This window comes from Xiphophorus maculatus, chromosome 5, assembly GCF_002775205.1.
Source record: "Xiphophorus maculatus strain JP 163 A chromosome 5, X_maculatus-5.0-male, whole genome shotgun sequence".
NCBI classification, from domain to species: Eukaryota; Metazoa; Chordata; class Actinopteri; order Cyprinodontiformes; family Poeciliidae; genus Xiphophorus; species Xiphophorus maculatus.
Genome location: NC_036447.1, coordinates 11,323,371 through 11,346,500, shown reverse-complemented (window position 1 = coordinate 11,346,500; position 23,130 = coordinate 11,323,371). Strand labels below are relative to the sequence as shown.

At 38.0% G+C, this 23,130-nt stretch overlaps 3 protein-coding genes across 5 annotated transcripts; all 3 read left to right on the top strand.

Annotated features, from left to right (window-relative positions):
* The first annotated feature begins 3,462 nt into the window (after positions 1–3,462).
* Positions 3,463–12,587, top strand: LOC102237555 (pre-mRNA 3'-end-processing factor FIP1-like). 3 transcript variants are annotated; one of them, XM_023333055.1, is made up of 16 exons: positions 3,469–3,527; positions 3,609–3,744; positions 4,074–4,128; positions 4,830–4,911; positions 5,049–5,161; positions 6,350–6,414; positions 6,531–6,641; positions 7,109–7,239; positions 7,359–7,477; positions 7,980–8,079; positions 8,162–8,318; positions 8,414–8,495; positions 9,096–9,148; positions 9,521–9,734; positions 9,947–10,093; positions 12,021–12,587. In XM_023333055.1, exons 2-16 carry the CDS (start codon positions 3,666–3,668, stop codon positions 12,163–12,165), a joined length of 1,653 nt encoding a protein of 550 aa, XP_023188823.1. In that variant the 5' UTR covers positions 3,469–3,527; positions 3,609–3,665; the 3' UTR covers positions 12,166–12,587. The 3 variants fall into 3 exon arrangements, with proteins under 3 accessions (XP_023188824.1, XP_014328005.1, XP_023188823.1); XM_023333056.1 differs by having other exon boundaries at positions 3,463–3,744; positions 9,521–9,710; XM_014472519.2 differs by having other exon boundaries at positions 3,463–3,744.
* Positions 12,588–13,990: 1,403 nt separating this feature from the next.
* On the top strand, positions 13,991–16,496 carry LOC102237293. The gene is made up of 6 exons (XM_005809079.2): positions 13,991–14,283; positions 14,824–14,966; positions 15,566–15,627; positions 15,730–15,840; positions 16,021–16,119; positions 16,196–16,496. Exons 1-6 carry the CDS (start codon positions 14,167–14,169, stop codon positions 16,318–16,320), a joined length of 657 nt encoding a protein of 218 aa, XP_005809136.1. The 5' UTR covers positions 13,991–14,166; the 3' UTR covers positions 16,321–16,496.
* Positions 16,497–16,690: 194 nt separating this feature from the next.
* Positions 16,691–18,823, top strand: LOC102237042. The gene is made up of 6 exons (XM_005809078.2): positions 16,691–16,864; positions 16,944–17,089; positions 17,219–17,280; positions 17,387–17,500; positions 18,153–18,251; positions 18,593–18,823. The coding sequence occupies exons 1-6, from the start codon at positions 16,745–16,747 to the stop codon at positions 18,769–18,771; spliced, it is 720 nt and encodes a 239-aa protein (XP_005809135.1). The 5' UTR covers positions 16,691–16,744; the 3' UTR covers positions 18,772–18,823.
* The last annotated feature ends 4,307 nt before the right edge of the window (positions 18,824–23,130 follow it).

Below are 23,130 nucleotides of genomic sequence, written 5' to 3'. Positions count from 1 at the left end.
TGTCCGCCGAGACAAACACGCAGTAATCACAGACTCTGGGAGACAGTGGAACAAAACAAGAAGAAACCACAAAGAGAGCTGATGCCAATCCATCAAAGTGTCAAGTGATCCCAAACAAAGCTAGCTTTGGCAAAAAAAAAAAGAAAGCAGTGAATAATCTTTTCAGTGGAAAATTAGGGAATTTTGTTATTTCGGAAAATCAAATATGAACATAAATGGCTCAGGTGCAGAAAATGGTATCAAGAGGGAAATGGTAAGATGAGAAAAATGTAAAACGAAACACAAGAAAGATGGTGGGACCACTCTGCAGGAGAGATCAGTTTGAAGGAGACGGAGTGAATAAAATAAATGTAATTTTCATGATCAGTTTAACTCAGAGACCATTAGCAGCCCTCTCTGACGTCCCTCTGAGAGTGTGTGTGTGAGTTTTAACTATGTGTATGTGAGAACTTAGAAAGAGCCACATGAAACTCACACGTATGATATGATACGGTAGATGCTCATGATATGAACCCCCGCAGGGTTCACACGCAGAAGAGGAAAATCGATGGACTCCTAACTATAACGTTATCCCCTTTGAGAGCTGAGGTGCTGCACATGCTTAGTGAGTTTCCTCCCAGCAGCAGGCGGATCAGCTGGGATGCTGTTCACGCCTCTGTGTGCAATCTCTGTGATGACACTTAGAGTGAAAGAGAAGAGCGGGAGACAATCCACAAAATTTCCGAGTCATTTACTGAGCAGCTAAACAGAACCCACTTAAACGGTGAAAGGCCATAAAAGCATTAACAGTCTGCTTTGCATTAACGGCAACTTCTTGCAAACAGAGGCAGAAGTCATGAGAGTCGGCTTATTGAGCCCGCAGCTGCTGCTGCTCAGTGTCATAAAAAACAAATAGGTGCAGCTATCTGTGGGAGGAAAGGATATAGAGCGCCTTGCAAATCATTTTGTCACATTACAATCACAAACTTTAACGCACTTCATTGGGCTGGTCTCTCTGATTTTGTCAGAGAGACCAGCCCAAAGTAGCGCAGAATGTTGAAGCAGGGAAAATAATACATGGTTTCCAAGAGCTTTTATGAATAAAAATCAGAGTAGTGTGGTCTGCATTTGTGTTTAGCCCCCCTGAATCAATAATGTGTTTAACCATCACGTACTTCAGTTACAACTGCAAGTGTTTAGCGCTTTCTCTTTTTTTTGCAAGCTTTGCATGTCTATAGTGAAACTTTTTTTGCCTATTATTCTTTGCAAAACATTTTAAACTCAGTCAAGTTAGATGGAGAGTATCTGTTAAAATCAATCTTACAGACTTCCTGAGATACTAAACTTTGACTAGGTCATTCTAAAACCTGAAGGTGAATAGATCTACATCATTTTATTTGAGTATTGGCTGTATGTTCATGGTGGCAAGCAAATCTCTGCTCCAGTTTCTAACAGGTTTTCCTCCCTGTAATTAGCTTCTCCCATCTTCAGCTGGTCGGCGCTTGTCATTAGTGTTTCCAACACTAATGACATTTTACATGCAGGCCATGAAGTTTCACTTCAGTCTCATCTGGTCTGTGGACCATTTTTGATATGTTTGCTGTATCCCTTAACTCTTCCATGGCCATTTCTCTTTGAGCAGTTTTCCTGCCACTGATCTATGAATGCGAGGTATATAGAGAGCAGAAATAATTGTCCTGCTGACAGAATCTTCCTCTTGCCATCTAAATACATAAAAATGTAGTATGAAGTTGACATATTTGGATTTTTTGTTCTTTTTAGTATCTTACCTATTTGACTTCCAACTCTATAACTGGTGTGTGCTGTACCTTGTCAAGCTTCATCAAAAAACATCAGTTTTCAAAAACAAGTGTCCTTCACTTGTTTTTGACCAAGTGGAGGACAGGAGAGTCAGGAGTGATGTCTCTAAGAGATAGGAGCTTACAGTATTCTGCATTCGATTTGTCTTGAAGCTGGGAATGATGTCCCAATCGAGTTTAGTGCGTTCTAAAACCACGGAGATTTTATAATTGTTATTGAACCAACCACTATCAGCTACACAAATCAATTGATGTATTTCCCTCCATTTATGAATCCAAACAGTAAAGGAATGTGCAATAAACTAAGAAAATACACTGTGCTACTGTTTTAATCAGAATAATTTGTAAATAACCGATAACTGCAAATCTTATTTGAATTTATTCAACCTGAAGCATAGGAGTAGTTAAATCCTATTTCATCCTAGTTATCAAACAATGTGGTCAAGTTTCTTTTTTCAAATTGGTAGAAAAAATTTACCTTTCTATCTAAGGAAACCCAGGTGATTACATCAAATTACCGACTTGCAATGATTTGATAATGAGAGGTTTTAAAAACAACGTAATATCCACCAAAAGGACTCTTTTTGTTTCCAGATGACAGAACAAAAGTGCACCTCGATCCTAATTGTGTTCCTTTTTTCAGGCCTCTCAGAAATATTTGAAGCCTGATTGTGGAGCACAGATTTTCACAGAATTAGGTGAAAAAAACCCAAGGGAGCTGAAGACTTTTACAGTCAGCAGGGAGATCTTTGACACATCAAGCACAACATGCATCTGATGCTGCTGACTCTGCAGTCTTCTGGATCCATCTCAGATTTCTATAGGAGTTGCATTTGTCATGGAAAGAAAAGCAGAGCTGCGTTATTAATTATGCTTACTATGCTTACTAAGTGCTGTATTGGCCTGGCCGCTGCTGCCCATTATGAAAATGTGTGGTGCATCATGAAATGTAGAAACAGACAACAATAATGGAGCAATATTGGACTGACAATGGGACACAATTGTTGTTCACAGACATCTCAAATGAAGTAAACTGAGTAATCAAGATGAAACACTGATTTAAAGAAGAAGAAGAAGAAGATACACCGATGAAAAAACATCAAATGTTGGCAGCATGACAAATGGACTTTCTTCACAGTGATTAACAAAATGATTCATACCACTTGAATGTTCATGTCACAAAAACAAAGTTTAATATGTTTACTAGGTATTTTATTCGAAAAACACAAACTAGCAAATAATGGAAGGAAATACTGAAAATTATTTATTTACATATAACTGGCTTGCTCTTAGAACTGTTGTTCCAGTATGTCCTGACTGTTATGGAGAGTTTATTCATTTTGTCAACAGAAGAAAAAAATAAAGTATTTTTTCAACTAGAACTTTTTAAATATTCTAGATTTAGCAAAAGTGATTCTGTATTCTTGAAGGTGAAAGTTACTTTCTACATTTCAGAACGTTTTTATTTTTAATTTAGTAAACAGTTCAACCTGTACTTTTGCTTTGAATTGAATATTTTTCAGGTATTTGTACTTCTACTAAAGCAGACATTGTGAGTACTTTTTACTGTCCCAAACTGCCTTTTTACCCTGTAACAAACTAATCTGAAGCAGTAGTTCCTTTTGTCCAGCTGGGGTCGCTGTGTTTTTCAGCTCCAGCGCTCTGATCTTAGCGGGCCCAGCAGCTTCTTCCGGGCGTCTCGCTGACTTCCAAAGGTTTAATATGAATGTAAGAAGTAATATTTTAGGTTCTTAACTACACTTTCCCGTTTCAGGGATAAATATCGCTCGTATTTTTTGCGTTACTAAGCGTACTTGGGGCTTGTTGCTTCGGCTGCTGTTGGTTTAAACTGCACGTTAGCGCAACATGTCCGGGGAGGAGGCGGACAAAACAGCCACCACTGACGCCAGCGCCGGTGACGAAGAGGAGGAATGGCTTTATGGAGGTAAAAACAACTAGAAACAACTCCATTTATCTATTGGAGACGCGTGGTAGTGTCTCTGCAGCTCTGGTAACGAAGCGTTAAGCAGTAATTACCTTTACGTGCTCTGAGAATAACGGAACATTAGCCTGGAAGCTAACTAGCATTGACTGTTTGATTTGGTCTTCGGGCCTTTAGCATCAACAACAGAAGCAGGCTTGGAAACTAAACAATATAGAGGATTGTACCGTATTATGATAAATAGTCTCAGTTTGTCTTTTGCTGTTATAAGTTTATTTTTAGAATACTGCTGTAATTTTATTAGCTAAACTGTTGTTTGATCTGTATTTCAGATGAATCGGAAAGCAAAGAGGAAGATGAAGAACCCAAACTGGAAGCTGCTGCCAGGTAACAAACTCTACTCTAGAGAAACATCATTGTGGGTTGCTGCATTCACAAACTGCGTCTTACACAGAGGGATTAGATAAGATTTTTATACCTAAGATTTCCTTTCCCCTTCTTTTCTCAAGGGGAAAATCTCAGATTGATACTTTTGTTAAATTACTAGTCCAAACCTCTGTGTTTACACCAGGATCAGTAATTCCACCATTATCTACAGCAGGAGTTTGCAACTCTTGTTCTTTAGCACCACTGACCTGCAACTTTTTGGCTCCATCCCCGCTCCAACACACATGCATCAAAAGGCTGAATTATCTCCTTTCTTGTCAGCAAGTTTTGCAAAGGCTTTGCTATTAATCATTTATTTAATTCACTGACTTGCAGAAGCTTAATATGCAGAGATGCATCCAAAAGTTACAGGACAGTGGAACTCACAATTGAGGTCTGCGGTTGGAGAAACCTGACCTACAGATTGCACAAAACACTGTAGTTTATGCTAATACTGACAGAAAAGAACATGATCGAACTTGTTTTATTTATTTTTTCTTTTAAAATATAAAAATCAAGCAGAGTTGAACAACAACTAAAATTCAGGGAGGAAGAAATAATTAACCTATCATTATCTTGTCCTTTTCAAAACTCTATCCATTAAGAACACATTGGTTGTTTAATTTTTAATGGTGGTGTCTCATTATGTTTTACACCTGCAGTGCACCTGTTGAGACTTCAACAGACGATGCTGCTGCTGTTGTTGTTGATGTACACGCTACGGGGAACGGAGTGGTCTCTGAGGTACGTAACCCCTTCACATTCTGGCACATCCATCTCTTATGTTCTGTTGTCCACTTTCCTGATATTGTTTGTTTTCTTTTTGGCTTCATTTTAACATTCATGGCTTTACATGTGTCACTTTGTTTCTGGGCTTTCAGTCCCAAGGCGAAGCTGCAGGCGAGGATGTGGAGAGCGACAGCGACAGTGATGATGACGACGACGATGTCAGAGTTACCATTGGTGACATCAAAACTGGAGCGCCGCAATACACGTAGGTTTTCCTTAGAATATTTCTAAGAGGTTTTATGTTTAAGTTAAGCTGCAAAAACATCTCGAGGATTATTTTTGGAAACGACATGCAGCTAAACCTCATTTTGAGCGTCATGGCAAAGGCTGTGAATACATACATACATCTGGTTTTTTTTTTATATATATATTTACAGAAATAAATAAAAAAAAAACAATTTTCTTGTCACTATGGGGTGTTGTGTGTAGAGTTTTGAGGGAGAATTGAATGCAATTCATACTGAGGTAAGTTGTAACATAAAATATGGAAAAGGAAATTCTGAAGTTTATGAAAATAAAACCTAGATCCAATTGGCATTCAGTAGCTACTCCTAATGATTTCCTCTGTTTGAGGGAGTCAAGTCTCGAAGGAGATCTTTGGATAACCTGAGGATGAGTTAGTGGCTTCTTATGCACTACATTGCAAACTTATCATTCCACAATGTTCATATTGTGGCTAATTAAATAAGTACCATGCATTCAATCTCTATATGTCTTAAATATATTTTGTGATACTTGTTAAATGCAACCTAAAAGCTTTAGAAGATAAAAAGGTTTTAAAAAAAAAAATAGCAACTGATGCCTCGTTTCTACTGAGGTGTACAGTAGAAACGGGTGGGTGCAGTGCAGTCACTGCTTGCTTCAAGCACAAGACTCTCTAGTGCGATGCGTTTGCTGTTGCACCAATGGATGCCATGTTTGGGTTTAACCCTGCCTGCCCAATGAGAGTTCAACTGTTGGAAACGCTCTCCTGAATAATCCAGAACATACAATGGTAAACTGAACTGTGTCGTTCCCGTCAGGCATTAGTTGTTTCAATACCAGATCTTGGTTAGAAGCAACTTTTTAATTAAAATAGAAAGAAAGCCTTACTGTTGTTGAAAATAACTAAATATAATGTTTTCAGGAGCTGTATAGACTTTTTAATGTGGGCATGCATGTGTTTGCTGTGAGATCCAAACAGAAAGATGTTCAGACTTACTATTAATTCATCTCTATTTACTGTGTTTATGTATGAATCAAAATTATACCAGAGCCACAAACATCCAATTTATACACAACTGATTTAGTTTCTTATTTCAAGTCATATGATTGCCTCAGTATTCACCAATATTATAATATCTTGCAGGAAAACAGCATCATCTCTCATCATATCTTTTTTTTTTCTCTTCAGGACATATGGCACCCCCCCTGTTAACCTCAACATAAAGACAACAGGATCCAGACCTTATGGACAAGGTATCACCCTTCTGTTTATTTTAACCTGTCAACTCTGTAGACTTTCTCAACCTAAACCAGTTTTACCACTTTTTGTTCTGTGAAAGCAGCCTTTAAGATGTTGTGTTTATTTCCAGTAACCACAAAGGTGAAGGGAGTGGATTTGGACGCACCAGGAAGCATTAATGGTGTTCCTGTGCTGGAGGTGGACATGGAGAGCTTTGAAGAGAAACCCTGGAGGAAGCCAGGTCTGTTGAACTTTCTGAAATCACAGTCATTAACACAATATCATATTTGCAGAGGGCTACTTAAATGCAATACTTGGAAGGTTATTCTTTAATTTTTGATGCATTCACCTTCTCCCTGCTTCTGTGATTTATGACTAGTTGAAAGGACTATTGTAATGATGTAAAAGAACAATGTGAAAAAATCAAATGCATTCGAGAGATTCATCACAATAATCATCTAAAATATTACAGCCACATGTTTTGCTAAAATTATTCAGACTGTAATTTAAGGAAAACATATTGGTCCTCACATTTTAATTGTCTATGCTGCCTTTAAATATGATTGTATATTTCATCCAGTCTCAAGTACACTTAATATTTTATTACAGCCACATAATAAACCATGCTGAAATGTGTATCCCTGTTTACTTTCCCAGGTTTATTAGTGTTGTAATTCACAGAAAGTGTCTTTGTGATTCGGTTTGCAGGAGCCGATCTGTCAGACTATTTCAACTATGGTTTTAATGAGGACACCTGGAAGGCTTACTGTGAGAAACAGAAGAGGCTGCGAATGGGCCTAGAGGTCTCCACAATTGGCTCAGTGACCAGCAAGATCTCTGTATGACATTTGTTCCTCTACGAGTTTACTTAGATTCATCAGTTACACCCTGTTACACTGACTGTACGTACTGTGAAAATCTTCAGCTAAATTATGATTTTCTCTGGCTATCTGCAAAGGTTCAGCAGGGCAGAACAGGAAATGATAAGGATGTATCCAGTTTGGCTGTTCACACCTCCAAGACAGACTTTACGTCTCCTGTCAGCCTCTACAAGTCTACTGTCAGTCAGATCACCAGGTAACATCTATACATTTATGTTCTGAGCTACAAAAACAAAATGCTTTCAATTAGTTTTCTATCCTAGTCAAATGAAGGTTTGATTAATTACGTAGAAGCTAAAAGAAATTTAAAATGTTGCTGAAACAAGAGTATCCGAAATCAAATTTCTTGGAGAGGAACACTTGATGTTTTAAGAATCTGTCAATTTAGATTTATTTTTATTGATCAACATCATTTTGTTCTTAAGAAATAAAAAAATTGTTGACTTAATTTGCAATTTAGTTTTTTTACTTAGTAATATTCAGACTTAATAGTTTGATTAATTTATGATTAATTGATTATTAATTATGAAGTAGCTAGAGATTTTTGGTATGTTGGTTGTTAACTACACATCATATTTCCATGTTTTATTCGATCATCATTCATCTTGATGGGATTCTCTTTTTTGCAGGAAATAATAAATCATTGGTTGTTTTGGGTTCTGCTCTGCCTCTAATGCTTTTAAATATTCTATCTGTAGGAAGACAAGTGGTACTATTGATGTGATTGGTGGACAGACAGCCACAATCAGTAGGGTTGAGGGAAGACGCAGACACAACCTAGAGGGCAACAACATCCAGGTACAGAAGAAACTGGAACAAGTTTCTTTTAAAGACCTGAACAACAGGCTAACAGCGCCCTCTGCTGTCTGTTGTTGCACAGGTGATATCTGAACATTCAACATCAGAAGCTGAACCAGCCGCAGCTAAGATTCCTACCTTCTTCCCCCCTGGACCGCTTCCTCCGAACATACCCCCGCCTCCTTTTCTCCCTCCTCCACCAAACGTCAGCACTGCACCTCCTCTCATACCTCCACCCAGTGAGTTCAGTTTCTCCTATAATAATGTTTTGTTTTTTTGTGAAAACTGGTTGCTTTGAGTATGCTTGTTTCTTCCACCTTGTTCCACCTCACAGGATTGCCCATCACAGTTCCTCCTCCTGGTTTTCACCCTCCAACAAGCGGCCCTCCACCTTCTCTAATTCCCACAATGGACAGGTGACGTCCATGACAACACTCGCTCTGATTGCAGCTGCATTGATTGTATATTTGAACAATCTGAACAATATGTTTCTACTGGTCATGTGCTCTCGGTTATGTAAACATGTTTTAATTTAAAATCAGTGACCTCTGAAGTTATGTTTTGTTCCAATATGGCATTAAATAACATGGAAGTTGTTGTCGTCAATGGTGGCCATGCTAACTGGCCTTTGTAGTCATGGTAGGCTCTGATGTGGGTAAGGAGTTGTAGCACCGGAGACAACAAGGCTGAGAGTGTGAGCAGCGTATTCACAAAGTTGATCGACAGCGCTAAAATCCTCTTCCTTTCTTTGATTGGTTGTTTCTGACCAAGTGGTTTGTTTATTTATTTAGTTTTTCCCCTGATTATGGCTCATATTACACTGTAAGGACATAGTGACAGTTTAAACAAATATTAGAAAACCCTTTTTTTTAAAGTTACATACTGCACCTTTAAACTACTTTTTTTTTTTAGAAATCTATGTCAGAATACTTTTAAATAAAGAACTGAATGTTTAATGAAGTGTTGTAATTAATTCAATTTACTAACACAGTGCCTTCTGTCTGTTTCCGTAACAGCCATACTGGAGGCTACGATGGTCGCTCTGTCCCACCGTACCCATTTCCTCAAGGTAAAACATTAATTGGCATTCTCCTTATCACATAAGAAATCTATCAAAAATAATTAACTGAAAAAAAGTTACGTTTATTTGTATACCACATTTCTGCAACAAGGCAGTTCAAAGTGCTTAACATGATAAAAATATAATATAGTAACCATTTATGAAACTAGCAATTAGCATTACATTTGGTCATATTATTAAAATCATCATCAAATATACATCAAATGTATTGATTAATGTTCCAGTTATTATCAAATAAAGCAATTCTAAAAGGAAGTGGGGGGAGGTTTAGCCTTGATTTAAAGGAACTCGGTGTTTCGTTTGTTTTGCAGTTTTCAGAATCTAATTTCCACTAAACCCTCGTCTCCTTTTCCTTTCCAGGTGCTTACCCTCCACCCTTAACTGGAGGCGTGCCACCTCCTTGGCCCCCCATGGTGGACAACAGCAAACCCTGGGACTATTATTCCCGTCGGGAAGACAAGAGAGACAAGGAACGGGACCGGCCCAGAGAGCGAACGCATGAGCGCGAGCGAGAGAGGGAGCACAGCCCCTCAACCATGAGCTACACCAGGTCAGAAGGACAGATACAACAATGGTGTGTATTCTTCTGGAGAATGACCTGGGGGAATTTCACTGTCATGTAATCATTCTAGCTCAGGCTTTAGATGGAGATAAGTGCTTGATTGTCACCGTCATATATAAAAGTGTCTTTAATATCACTTTAGAAACCATGCAGATGAATAAATGCACAATTTTGAAGAACAATTTTCATCCAGATAGACGATAATTCTCGATCTGTTGCCATAGTGATGAGGAGCGGTATCGCTACCGTGAGTACCAAGAACGTGGTTACGCAGAGCGTCATCGTGACCGGGCAAGTCGAGAAAAAGAGGAGAGACACAGAGAGAGGCGGCACCGAGAGAAAGAGGAGGGACGTCACAAGTCCTCTCGCAGGTACACCAGCACACACTCGTGCACAAGCTACCTGGTTTACAGTAGCATTTTTTAAATTCATCCTTCACTCAGATGCTACTTTTCCTTGTTTCTTCGCTGCATAAAAACAACATCTTAAAAAGCAATTATTCAGATTATAAACCTGAATCCTTATTTGTTACAGTCTTTCTCAGGAACAGCTGTTCATTCTTAAATTTTATGGGTTCAGATCATATTTTTACTGATATGGTTTCCTGGCTACCTTTATATTTTTACCTGCAAGCTGCAATTTTTGTCCTAAAGTCTGATCCAGTCTTATTGGTTTAGATTTTGTTTTAATTTAACTAGTAAATAAAGCAGGTTGTGAGCAAATAAGAAAAGAAGGTTCTTTGCCTAAAGTTCCAGCTCTGAATCCAACAGAAAGTGAATTCTTTATGGATGAAAGCATTGGCGTCCCTAACTTTAATGTGAAGTTACCTAAACTCAAAACTGAATGCAAAGTGTCGTTTTCTGATGCGCTTATGGAACTAATAGTTTAAAGTTTAAATGTTCTGTTTTAATGGGTAAATAATAAATTAGGATATTATTGAAAAGTGAATTTCTTTCAGTAACTATCACCATGCAAAACACATTATTTAAATTAAACAAAGACGAATGTTTTAATGCCTTCATTTCTCTTTGTCATGACTTTCTGCTGACATTTCATAAAAACATGATTTGAAATTTAAATGGGGGATGATTTTGTTATTAATTTTCTGTTGGATTCAAAACAACTTCATCTATCAGAAACTACAGTACCTTCTTTCTTTGGTTATAAGTTTCAAAATAAAACGTCTAAATTGCTCAAAATTGGAAAGAAAACTAAAAATCAGCGTCGGCCATAAAAAACCTAAGGAGCCCTCTAGGGGACATGGAGTTTTTTGGGGTTTTTTTTGCGTAGCCTCTCAATAGGTTTTGCCCAATCCGTTCATGCAGCATAATTGAATACTGTAAGCCTTACTTACGGTGGCCATCATACTTTCTGCCATAATATAAGGCTTTCGTAAGGTTTTTCCATGTATGTTAATATCTCGCTGTGAAATATCTGAAGTTTTATATCTTCAGGATAGAAATGCCCCACAAACCAATGATGTAAACGGAAACTTTTCGTAAGAAGGAAAGAAATAAAAAATACATTCAAACAATTTGGACTATTTCTGAGTTTTCATCACGGTGTAATGGGACAGTTTTGATTGTGTCTCTTTTGTGTTGACTGAACGGTTTAAAGGGCCGCTTTCATGTGCAGTTCCTTCTCAGCCTTACACAAACAGACATAAATATGCAGTGAATAAGTCGATTTTCAATCAGTTTTTTGCACCAGATTTAATAATGAAGTTTTCACTGAGGATCTTTAAATGTTTACATATTTGAAATTTTAAATTGACATTTGTGATTGTATACAAAGTAGATCAGCAAATATTGCAATAAGCATATTGCGAGGGAACGCAAGAGAAACTTTTCCCCATATCCCCTAGGGGGCTCTCTAAAAACCTGATGGTGTCTCTAATTTTTTATTTTTTTTTTAGCTTCTGTCTTTTATGTCACATCATGTGTCTTGCAAGCCGATTATTTTGCTTCTTCAAGAAAACTATATAGATTTAATATTTACTGACACTTGCAGTAGATTAAACTTCTGTCAGTTGAATCTCTTTTAAAAATATTTGAAACGTTTGAGCTGAAAGACTTGGCAAAAATAGCATTTCTGTTGATTTCCCATCTTTTTCCCTCCTAATTGATAGATACCTCCTTCTTGATCAATTTCCCATCATTCCTCTCCTCTTTGTCCTCTTGTCCCCTCTCCCGCTGTTGTCTTATTGATCATTCACCTATCTTTGTCCATCTCTGATTTCTCTTCCGTCCTCCTGTCTTTTGCCCTTGCTTCACTCTGTCCTCCTTCTGTTTCTTGCAGCAGCAGCAGTCGACGGAGACACGACAGCGAGGAGGGCGACAGCCACAGGAGACACAAACACAAGAAGAGCAAGAGGAGCAAGGAGGGCAAAGAGGCTAGTGAGGATATGGGTGCAGATCAGGAGAACCAGGAGGCTATGGAGTAGCGACAACCAGCTCCTGCTTTGTCCTCAACGTGTCCTCATGCTGGGGAAGAGAAGGGATGAGATCAATACATCATGTCGTTCTGCTCTCCACCGGTTTCCCTGCATCCTCTTGTTAAACTTCACCATCACTTCAGAATAGATGGAGGAGAGCAGGAGCTGAAGGGAGAGCTGCTCATCCTTCTCATCTTCCCCCAGTAAACAGTAGTTTCTTCACCCACCTCCATCTTGGCCCAAACCTCCCAACAGAGCACTACGGCAGCAGTTAGGTCGTGCTCACAGATTTCATTGTATATTCTGGACCATCAGTCTGATACGACCTTTTTCTATTGTTGGTTTGATATCCTTTTGTTCTCGTCCCAAATTAAGACATCTAAAAAAAAGTGCTGTCTGTTAAGTTCCATTAAAAACACTTTTGATAAGTCGCCTTTGTCTCTTTATTTATTAGAACAGCTTAACATTATCAGAGGTGTTGGATAAAGAAATTGTTAAATGTCTACTCACCGTGTTTTATCTCTGTTATGGATGACCAAGAGCCTCACAACACAGAAAACCTTTGCAAGATATTTATGTCTAGATAACTTCTGTTCACTGGATTTCTTTTTTTAAAATGTTCTTCACGCCATGATGTTTGTGCATAAAGTTAAAAATATAACAGCAGTTCTGAAATGAACAGGACAGACCATCTCACACCCTGAACAACTAACAATTTAAATTTTCTTAAATCTCCTTTCTTCCTCATTCTAATACTTAGTTTCCTCTTCAAAGTCTTTTTCTTCAAGACTAAATACTAAAATCCATTGCTAATAATTGATATTGACTTTACTGGTGACTGTTCCAGTTCTCTGTTTAAAACCTAAGGAAATGATTCTTTATGGCACCCTCAGTAGAATGCCTTTCACCTGCAGAGAAAAACATCATTACTGGTGAGTATTTTTTCAAATCTGGTTTTTAGAAGTATGTTTTTACAAGTAACTATGTTCCTGTTAAATGAACATCGAACACGTGAGAATGTTCTTTTTTCAACTTCATGTGAATACCTGACCTGTTGTGTAAATCTCTAACAGTTGAGCAATTTCAGCGCTGGTTCCAAGTGTTTTAGGGTTCAGCTGGTGTTACCAGAGGAAAACAAAGCTGGGATTTTACTGAAATGCAAAACGTTTTGCTTGAACACATAAAATGCTGTGTTTGAAGTCTATTACTGTTCATTGTTTGTGGTGTGGCATGCTTCAGTTCCCTTTCTTTTTTTTTCCAAGCAGGTGCAACTCTGAAAAAGTGCCTCTGTGATTTAATTTTAAAACAAGTCCTAATAAGTTGGGGTTTTTTTCAGGAGCCATTTTAGACGAGTATTAGAGACAGTTGTTTGACTTGGAGTTCACCTTAAATTTTCTTTGCAGGTTGTTCTGAACTCTTAACCTTTCAATTTGTCATTAGGTTTATTCCTGTTGCCAAGGAGGTTGACTACAGTCCTGTGGACCTTAAATCTGTGAATAATTGCAGTAATAGGAGCATCAAGCTGCCTGGAGATGGTCTCATACTCTTCACCTTTAACATGCTTGTCTGTAATTTAATTTTTTTTATATGGATCTGCTAAATCACATTTCAAAAGCAATGTCTGATTTTCATTACTTTCAGGAAAATTTTATTTATCATTACTTTTCTCAGTTTCAAGTTATTTCAGTGACTGCTATGGGCTTTTTAGTCACCAGCAGGATACCAACAGTTTTGTCCACATGTGTCTCTTTCGCCAGCGCTCTCTCTTCCATGTGATCTGATCAATCGCCCTCAAAAAAGGCCATTGATTGTTTTCTCTCTTTAACCTTTTACCTTGGTTACATCACCTCACACACCTCCTGAATGTTTCATCCAGAAGTGACTCTACTGGAGTTAAATTTGTGATACACTGATAGTACAATTCTGAAGAAAAGTTAGCTGGAAGGAGGTACCAAAAAGTAAGACACAGGAGGAAACTCTGAGAAGAAAACTCAAAGCTTGGTCGTGAATATGAAGTGTGCTTCTGCTGCTGCTGCTGTGCTGCTGAGTCTCTTCTCTCTGGGACTTTCTGCTCCTCTGAGCAGCTGTGACGACCTACTCAAACCAATAACTATCAGTAAAGAAGAAGTAAGTCCCTGTCAGCATTGTTAAATTAAAACTAAATATGTAAATAGATTGTCTGTCTACTCTTTTTATTAATTCCTAATTAAATGGGTGTGAAATCTAACACAATTTTACTAAATGAAATTTCTAATGTGTTAATGAAAGGTCCAAATTTTATTTAGATTGACTAGTAAGTTTAACTTAGAAATAGCACATAAATCCTGTCACTTCTGATTCATCTCTACAAATTTGTTTTTCTAAGCTTTAAACCAACATCTCCTTGTAAGTTTTTTTATTTTTTTAAATCAAAGCATAGCCACAATCCTTTCTCTCACCAAATCCCCAACAGGTAACACTTTATTTAGCCACTTCTTCACTTTAATATAGTTTTCTTATGATACAGTCCACATACAGTATATTTCTAAGAAACCAGTTAAGTCTGAAAGAAACAACTTGCGTATCGCCTAGTTCATAATTTTAAAAGGTTTGCACACTTCTTAAATGACACCAATAGTTATATTCCAACATTTATCGACTGTACACTGTGCTGTCTGTGTGCTGCAGATGTTGGGTCGGTGGGACTACATCGGGGGGAGTTCTGACATCCCAGGAAGTCGGTCGCTGGCTTACCTAATGACTGGTGTCTGGCTGGACCTGAACGTCACCTCCAAGAGCAACGTTCTCAATATCGTCCAGACTCAGAGGATGTAAAGAGTCCAAACGCAACAGCACTGTTAGCTCAATGTTTACAGAAAGAGAAATATGGATTTATTCATTTTAAACCGCTTTTCTTCACGTAGTTACCCACCCCAGATATGCTTCTGATTTGCAAAACACACGACATTAGTGCGACATACAAGTAATCTTCAGTTTAAATAACCATAAACCATTGATATAAATAAGTATAATTCAGGTGGCAGATCTGTCTAGAACAGGAGCTCCCCAACTTTTCCATGCCATCACCCCCAAACAGGGTTAACTTCTGGGCAAGTACTCCCTTTGCAAACCCCAAAGGGATTAGCAAAGTCAATATTTAAAGAAACATTGACTTTTAGAATGTTTTTTTCCCCCCACTTCTATTCACTATTTCTGTTTCTAAATTGCCGTTAGAGCCATTTAGAAACCAGGTAAAATAATATCTTTTTTGATAACACGAGTTATTGAGTATTCTTCCAGGTGAGGCAAAAGCACAGTTTTCACTGTGGGGATTAGAACTAATTTTGGTTTAATGTCTCTATAAGGTCTTTATACGGTTAGTTTCTGATCACAGGAAAAACTATAAGATCTTATACCTTTTACATTATAGATTTGGGACTTGCTCCAGCTTAGCATACGACGTGATCTTTGAGAACAGCACAATGTTGATCGGTAAGTAAAGAGGAGGCTAACAGGGAGAACGTGAAGCACATTTACTGTATGTTGATACAATCCACCCTGCTGTCTGCTTTGTGCTGTGTTTGCTGTCCACAGAGCAACCTTTCTACCTCAAAGAGGTCTACCTGTCAACAGAGTGCCCTGACTGTCTGGTTGCTAAAGAGGATGTAATCTCTGCAACCAATTTCACTAGTCTGCTTATGTTTAGTAAGAAACACACTTTACCAAAAGTTTATATATCTTTTTAGAAAGGAATTTCAGAAAGTTTTGGGGGGGTTTTTACATTAAACACCAATATTAGCAGAAGCATGTTGGACAGGCTTTACAAGTAAATCCATTTAGTCTTTAATAATAGATTAAATTGAAAGGGAACCATTCTGTTTTTAGGTAGAAGCAGGAGCGTCTCACCTGCTGCATTGGAACTGTTTAAGAAACAAGCAGAATGCCTTCAAATGCCGACACCTATAATGTTAAACTCAGACAACGGTAAGAATATCTGCGCTATCTTCCATGTTCCAACATATGTCGATTGTTAATTGTTGAATATTTTCTATGAAAACAGAAATCTGCCCTGACGACATCACGCCCGTCGAGGGCCTCAGCGCCCTCAACTCGGTACTACAGGCGAAGATGGGATTTCGAGTGGCAAAATTTCTGGATTCTCTTTTTGACATGTTTATAAACTGAAAGAATCCTCTGGTTTTATTCCTTTCTCATAACAATTATATAAGAAACTGAAGTGTTTGTTGATTTATTCAGTGAGGCCCAGAGACCCAGAACTCTGATCCTCTAAAACTGAACAGAAAAAGAAAACTGCTTCCCTGCGGTATATAGTATTCTGAATAAAAATCACAATTCCAGAAGTCATTGTCTTTGTGCATTTTGTTTCTTCCTGCAGTTTAACAGTACCACTGCTTTTGTGTGCAGTCCACAGTTTTCATGGTTTTTTCACGAACCTCCAAGGGGATGAGACTTGTTTTTGTTTTTGATATTTTCTTATCTCTTCCGATACAAAAGTAAACAATTGAAGGTCCTGACAGCACACATGGGATGAACCTTGTTACCCAAAAGCACAGATGTACAGCCAGGACCGACAGTCAGCGAGTCAGCCATGATGGAGTCCCTGCATGTAGCTGTTGCTGTGTTGAGTCTTCTGTCTCTCGGACAGACAGCTCCTACGACCAACTGTGAAAGTCTAACCCAACAAATTCAGATGCCTGGGAGGGATCAGGTAAGAAGCTCTGAAGGTCTTCAGGTTTTTCTGTATCTGCAAGGTTGATGTAAGCAATCACGCATACGATGTTTCCCAGCTGCTCGGAAGATGGAACTACATAGCAGAGAGCACGGACATGCGTGGATCCAAAGAGTTGTTGGAGATGTCGAGGGGGACCGTCTGGTTGAATTACGTCGCTGCTACTGAGGAAAATATCATGATTGGTTCTATGCACCTAAAAACGTAATTCAAGCCCTCAGTTTCAGGGTTCTATCTTTGTTTTATATGACATTTACAAAACAAACACAATTTTATGGTCTGCCTATTAGATAATGTAAGTGAAAATGTTTCTTAATTTTTTTTTTGTTAAAGGTTTGGTCTATGCTTCTCTATGACATTTAAGTCAACGCTGGAAAACAACACTCTTACTTTAAGTAGGTAGTGATGACTTTTCTTCCATCACCATATCTAATATGGTTGGCCTTCATATTCATTGAAGATAAATGCATTTTTAAACATGTTTTAAATTCTTTTTTCCAGCCTACCCGTACTCCTCGACTGGCTTCCACCTGAAAACAGGCTGTCCTGACTGCCTGGTTATGTACTCCAACATAACGTTTGGAAGAAGCTCATACAGAGGTGTACAGCTTCTGAGTAAGACCAAAAACTTGAAAAGATATTTCTTATGTTTTCATAATTCAGATTCAGTGAACTAAACATCTGACAAACTGAATTTATGTAGAGAAAAGAGTCACATTGGTCAAATATTTTTGCAACTATGTTTACCATGTTTACGTTCTGGTTCAAAGCAAACCATTTTAAGGTTGCACATATCTGTTTTTCTAATCTTCTAGAATTCCAGTAATTCCATGGTAATTGTTATAACTCAAGCTTTGTTTTAAAATAATGAAAATGCAGATAAAAAGATTTTTTAAAAAGATGCATGAAGTTTTTAATGGATAGATGAGTTGCATAACAAAAGTTTTATTTTAGTTTTTTCCAAGTTTAAGCTCTGAGTTTGTGTGGTGTGTGTGTGTCTTGAATTTACGTACTTTATAAATGAAGTCACGTACAGTAGAACGGCTAGTGCTATTTACAAATGGAGCAGCCTAATGCTGTATATTATATATTACTATTATTATTAGTTCTAGAAACAAATATTAAGCAAAAAATATTAGAGTGACATCTCAGCTATTACAACAAATCTGGTTAGTTTTGTTTAAAGAGCTTTTATTTATCAATTAAGGACACTTTAAAATGCTGATATTTTAACAAAAGTGCATCATCTACATGTTGTGTCTCTCAGGTAGGAGACAGAAGGTTTCTGCTGCTGAGCTGGAGGAGTACAAGAAGCAGGTGGAGTGTTTGCACTTACCAGAAGCTGCCATTCTGAACTCAGAGCAAGGTACAAACTCTCTGTCTGGTTGGGTTAATCATTTTTCCCTTTGTCAATGTAACCCCCCAGGTTGTAGGCATATACCAGTATTGAGCCTGTGTCAGCAAACACATTCTTACTTCCATTGTGAAACTCATACTTGGAAGCAGAGTGAGACTCTTTAAATTCAAATACATTTCTATTTTACAAAGTTTTGTCAGAGAAGTGTGCTTGGTAGTGACACTACTCATACATGACGTGCCACCACCATACTGAGTCGTGAATCACTAAGTAGATGATATGAAGTATTTCTTTTATTGTCTCACATTCCTAAAAAATATAATCAGAATAGTTTATTTTCTACCACTCAGGTTTCTGCCCAGATCCATCTCTCTCCAAAGACTCAAAGAGCTTCGACTTGACCAGCTTCATGGGTGCCGACGACACGACCATGATCGATGAGATTTTCCAAAGTGGCGCAGCAGTAAAGACCTTTTCTGAAGTTTTCTCACAACTCTCCAGTGCTTTAGTAGAAGCGGTGAACAATTAGCATGTATGGAAATGATATTTCACCATAATAAAAAATGGAGAACAAAAATTAAGTGTGACTGTTTTTGTCTGTGGGGTCATATTTAGCTTTTTATTCTGGTTGAAATGTTCACCAGCTACTTCACAGAGGACGAGTTGGATGCAGAGAAATGTTTAATCCCCACCTTCATGTTGTCCTTAAAAGTTGAAGTCAGTACATGATTTGTACCGGAACCCTTTGAATCAGATGCTAACTTCAGTGTTAGGTTTTCTACCTAAAACAACTGAGAACTTATTTTAGGAAAAATGCTTTGGAGGTTTTTGAGGTGGATGGAAGTGGAGCAGCATGTCCCCCATTACAAAGCTAAGGAGAAAACCATTCAGGTAAAGAATATATACTGTTATTTCCAACATTTTAATAGATTTATTTCTTTATTATGGGTTAGACTCATTACGGTAACACTTTATTTGAAGAGGCGTGCATAAGGCTGACATGACACTATAATAAACATGGCAGAACATCTGTCATAAATATGAAGGAGTGTTCATGAATGTTTATGACTGTTGTCATGAAGTGTCATTCTGTAAATAATGACATTTTAATGCAAAATTCCTTTAAAGGTTGCATTAAACATTCATTAAACGTGCCAACTTTGCATTAAAGTGTAATTATTTACTAAACAATGCAAAGTTGGCACTTTTAAAGCAACGTTTAAAGAAACTTTGCAGTAAAAGTGTCATTATTTAATGAATAATGACAATAATCACTTCATGACAACAAACATTCATAAAGACTCCTTCATGTTCATAACAGGATTTATGTCTATGACCAGATTCACACCCCGACAGCCACCACCCTCGCTACTTCGTCTCTACCGGCAAACATTTTTGAGTCCAATTCAGAGGAGGATTTTACTTACCTGTTCAATCAGTTCAAGAGCAACTGAGTTATTTTGGAGATAGTCTTTGAACTATATGACCAGTTCATTCAGAGCAAAAAAATTCAGCAAATAGTCTGAGTGGTTAGTGCTCCGTTAGTGGAGGTTAGTGCCGTTAAAATTTTCGTTTGTGCAGCTTTGGTTTCTGAAATATTAAAAATGATTTTTTTAGGTCATCCAGAGTTCACCATCCCCCCATGTTGCTCCAAAACAAACCAAACTGGGCTACTTCGTTAATGCTCCGTTAGTGCAGGTTTGTGCCGTTAAAACAGTCGTTTGTGCAGCTTTCGTTTCTGAAATATTAAAAGTTATAATTTTGGCCGATGACATCACCATCCCCCCATCCAAAACAAAACAAACTGGGCTACTGCTCATTATGAGATATTACATAATTTTCTTTCATACGCCAACTGACTTCCCCTAAATTGATGACTGTGGCCTGCTCTGGACATAACCACACAGCAAGCAGTTATTAATTTTGTATGTTACTGTGCAAGTTAAATTCTGCAGATTTTCAGCTGTTGTACAATGTGTACCTTCTTTTGTTTTGAACTTCAATAAAGATTTAGAACAAGAAGAAATTTGTCTCATTTCAAGAAATGTTTTTAGATAGTAATGTTTTCTCACCAATATAACTTTCTCCACAATAATTGAATCCTGTCAATACAGGACATGCGGCCGTGACCGTAACGTAATGTGTGTATTTGTATGACTGTTCAACTCTGCTTTGGTTTGGGAGGTGGTTTCAACAATTATATTCACATTGTTGACTTACTTTCTGCTGATTATGCAGCAAAAGGGTAAAAAACGACAACAACAACAAATCCATAGCTAACATTCTAGTTGCTTGAGCAAACAAAGTTTTTGCAGAGTAAAACCGGAAGTGCACGGCAGCGTCATTGGTTCAACAAAGTTCATCCAAGTAATGTACTTAATATTTAGTAAATATATTTTATATAAAAAAATATATAAAAACAGTATATAAAAAATTGCTTAAATAATTTAAATGAGAAACTGGGAAAGCCAACTTAACTTTTTTTTAGTTCAAGACTATTGTAATTGTGCAGCCTCTGCTAGAATGTCAATGTTTTGTGGCTTCTTCGAAATTATGTAGACCAGAATTATTATTTTGAGCAATGCTAATCAAAGCCTTTTTATTTTTTAACTAGATGCCTCGACAGCCAGCAGTGGACAGAGAGTCTCTTTTCGCAGTTCTCTGCAAGTCAAAAGAGGCTATCCTATAAACGGCAATATAGCCACTCCAGCTGCCGCTGTCTGGACAGAGCTAAGTCAGCAGTTGGGAAATAAAATGTCTGCAAAAGCCCTGTACACATTTGTAAAGCTAAACAGACAAAACATCTGGTCATGCTTGGAAATAAATGATCAAGAAAGTGATCCTGAAAGCCCTGTGGACACAGAGTTTCACTCAGGCACAACTTCTTCTGGACAATTTACAGATTTTCAGCTTGAAGTTCCATTTGAAGAATGGATTAAATTTATACCAGAAAGAGTTGAATACAATGACAAGTTTTCATCATCTGGCAAAAGGGACTACCCAATTTTAAAATCTGGCACTTGGAGTCACATAATTAATGATTTGGTTTGGAAAAAGTTGAAAAGCACATGTACATTTGTATTGCAAAGAACAAATGTTTATCCAACTGTCACTAGTAAGTACATTGATATCAACTACTTCTGTAAAGAGTGTCAAGGCCATGTTAAAATGACATGTGACAGAGAGCCGACGGTCAACAGCCCAATGGTGCTCCAGTGTTCTATCGAAGGCGCCGACATCTCCCTGCACACTGGCCAGTCCAAAAGAATCATGTCAGGAACCCTTCGTGCACAGATTTCAAAAGAGTTGTGTGAGGGTAGGATGGAACCAGCTGTATGGAGGTCAGCAAAGGCATCAGAGTTGATGGATATTGGAGATCCCGAGCCAAGTCACCTTCCAAACCTGGCAACCTTACAAAAGGCCAAGCAGGAGAGAAAAGATTTGAAATTATGTCTTGACAGGATTCAATTATTGTGGAGAAAGTTATATTGGTGAGAAAACATTACTATCTAAAAACATTTCTTGAAATGAGACAAATTTCTTCTTGTTCTAAATCTTTATTGAAGTTCAAAACAAAAGAAGGTACACATTGTATAACAGCTGAAAATCTGCAGAATTTAACTTGCACAATAACATACGAAATTAATAACTGCTTGCTGTGTGGTTATGTCCAGAGCAGGCCACAGTCATCAATTTAGGTGAAGTCAGTTGGCGTATAAAAGAAAATTATGTAATATCTCATAATGAGCAGTAGCCCAGTTTGTTTTGTTTTGGATAGGGGAATGGTGACGTCATCGACCAAAATTATAACTTTTAATATTTCAGAAACGAAAGCTGCACAAACGACTGTTTTAACGGCACAAACCTGCACAAACGGATCACTAACGAAGTAGCCCAGTTTGGTTGGTTTTGGAGCAACATGGGGGGATGGTGAACTCTGGATGACCTAAAAAATCATTTTTAATATTTCAGAAACCAAAGCTGCACAAACGAAAATTTTAACGGCACAAACCTGCACTAACGGAGCACTAACCACTCAGACTATTTGCTGAATTTTTTGACGTGGGTGGGGTGTCAGATTCACTCTTGACCCTTCCTGTGCCTCCACCCACTCTGTTGGGTAGTTTTATGTTGTTTTGGACTCTGACCCTCCGCCCACCCTTGAGTTTTTTTTTTTTTCCTGGACAGTTGTTTTGGGGGTCTGGTAGCCGCCCTTAAGAAGGGGTACTGTCAGGATCTGTGTTTTTCTGTGTGTTTATTTTGAGTTTCCTGTGTATCTGTGTCTCCGTGTTGTCCTGTCTCCCTTTGATTAGTCCCCAGGTGTGTCTCGTTCCCTGATTACCTCCTGTGTATTTAGTGTCACCTGTGTGTCTGTGTCTTTGTCGGGTCCTTGTCTAAGCTGTCATTTCGTTTTGCCTCTGTCGTCTGTGTGCCCAGTTCGTCGTCTAGTAACTGGTTCATGTAACTGGTTGCTACCGGCGTCGAGCCCTGACTTCCGCTCGGCCGTGCTGCCCGGTGTTTTTGGACTATGTTGGACAGTGTTATGCTGGACATTCATCATTAAAATAATTAATTTATTACATCTTGGGTCTACAGCGTTCTGCCTCACCATCTCCACACCACACTTCATGACACTTTTATACACCAGAAGCAATATGTTTGACTGTACTAGATCAGAACACACTGGAAGATATCCGTATCAGGAAAATAATTCCAAATATGGTAAGCATTTCCGGAATCAACATGTGACAACAAGTTTGCAAGAAAGATGGTCATATAATTAATCAATCTTCTGACATGCAGGACTTCACATAGTACACTTTTAACATTGATCTCTCATTCAGAGAGATCAATGTTAAAAGTGAATTTTCCACTTCATGAGTTTCAG

What these genes read in the sequence shown, in the direction of transcription:
- LOC102237555 (XM_014472519.2), top strand. Translation starts at nt 3,666, where the DNA reads ATGTCCGGGGAGGAGGCGGACAAAACAGCCACCACTGACGCCAGCGCC. An exon ending in GGAGGAATGGCTTTATGGAG is followed by an intron (nt 3,745 to 4,073) that starts GTAAAAACAACT and finishes TCTGTATTTCAG; the next exon opens with ATGAATCGGAAAGCAAAGAG. An exon ending in TAGAGGGCAACAACATCCAG is followed by an intron (nt 8,080 to 8,161) that starts GTACAGAAGAAA and finishes GTTGTTGCACAG; the next exon opens with GTGATATCTGAACATTCAAC.
- LOC102237293 (XM_005809079.2), top strand. Translation starts at nt 14,167, where the DNA reads ATGAAGTGTGCTTCTGCTGCTGCTGCTGTGCTGCTGAGTCTCTTCTCT. An exon ending in ATCGTCCAGACTCAGAGGAT is followed by an intron (nt 14,967 to 15,565) that starts GTAAAGAGTCCA and finishes TTTACATTATAG; the next exon opens with ATTTGGGACTTGCTCCAGCT. An exon ending in CACTAGTCTGCTTATGTTTA is followed by an intron (nt 15,841 to 16,020) that starts GTAAGAAACACA and finishes TTCTGTTTTTAG; the next exon opens with GTAGAAGCAGGAGCGTCTCA.
- LOC102237042 (XM_005809078.2), top strand. Translation starts at nt 16,745, where the DNA reads ATGATGGAGTCCCTGCATGTAGCTGTTGCTGTGTTGAGTCTTCTGTCT. An exon ending in AGATGCCTGGGAGGGATCAG is followed by an intron (nt 16,865 to 16,943) that starts GTAAGAAGCTCT and finishes GATGTTTCCCAG; the next exon opens with CTGCTCGGAAGATGGAACTA. An exon ending in GGTTCTATGCACCTAAAAAC is followed by an intron (nt 17,090 to 17,218) that starts GTAATTCAAGCC and finishes TTTTTGTTAAAG; the next exon opens with GTTTGGTCTATGCTTCTCTA.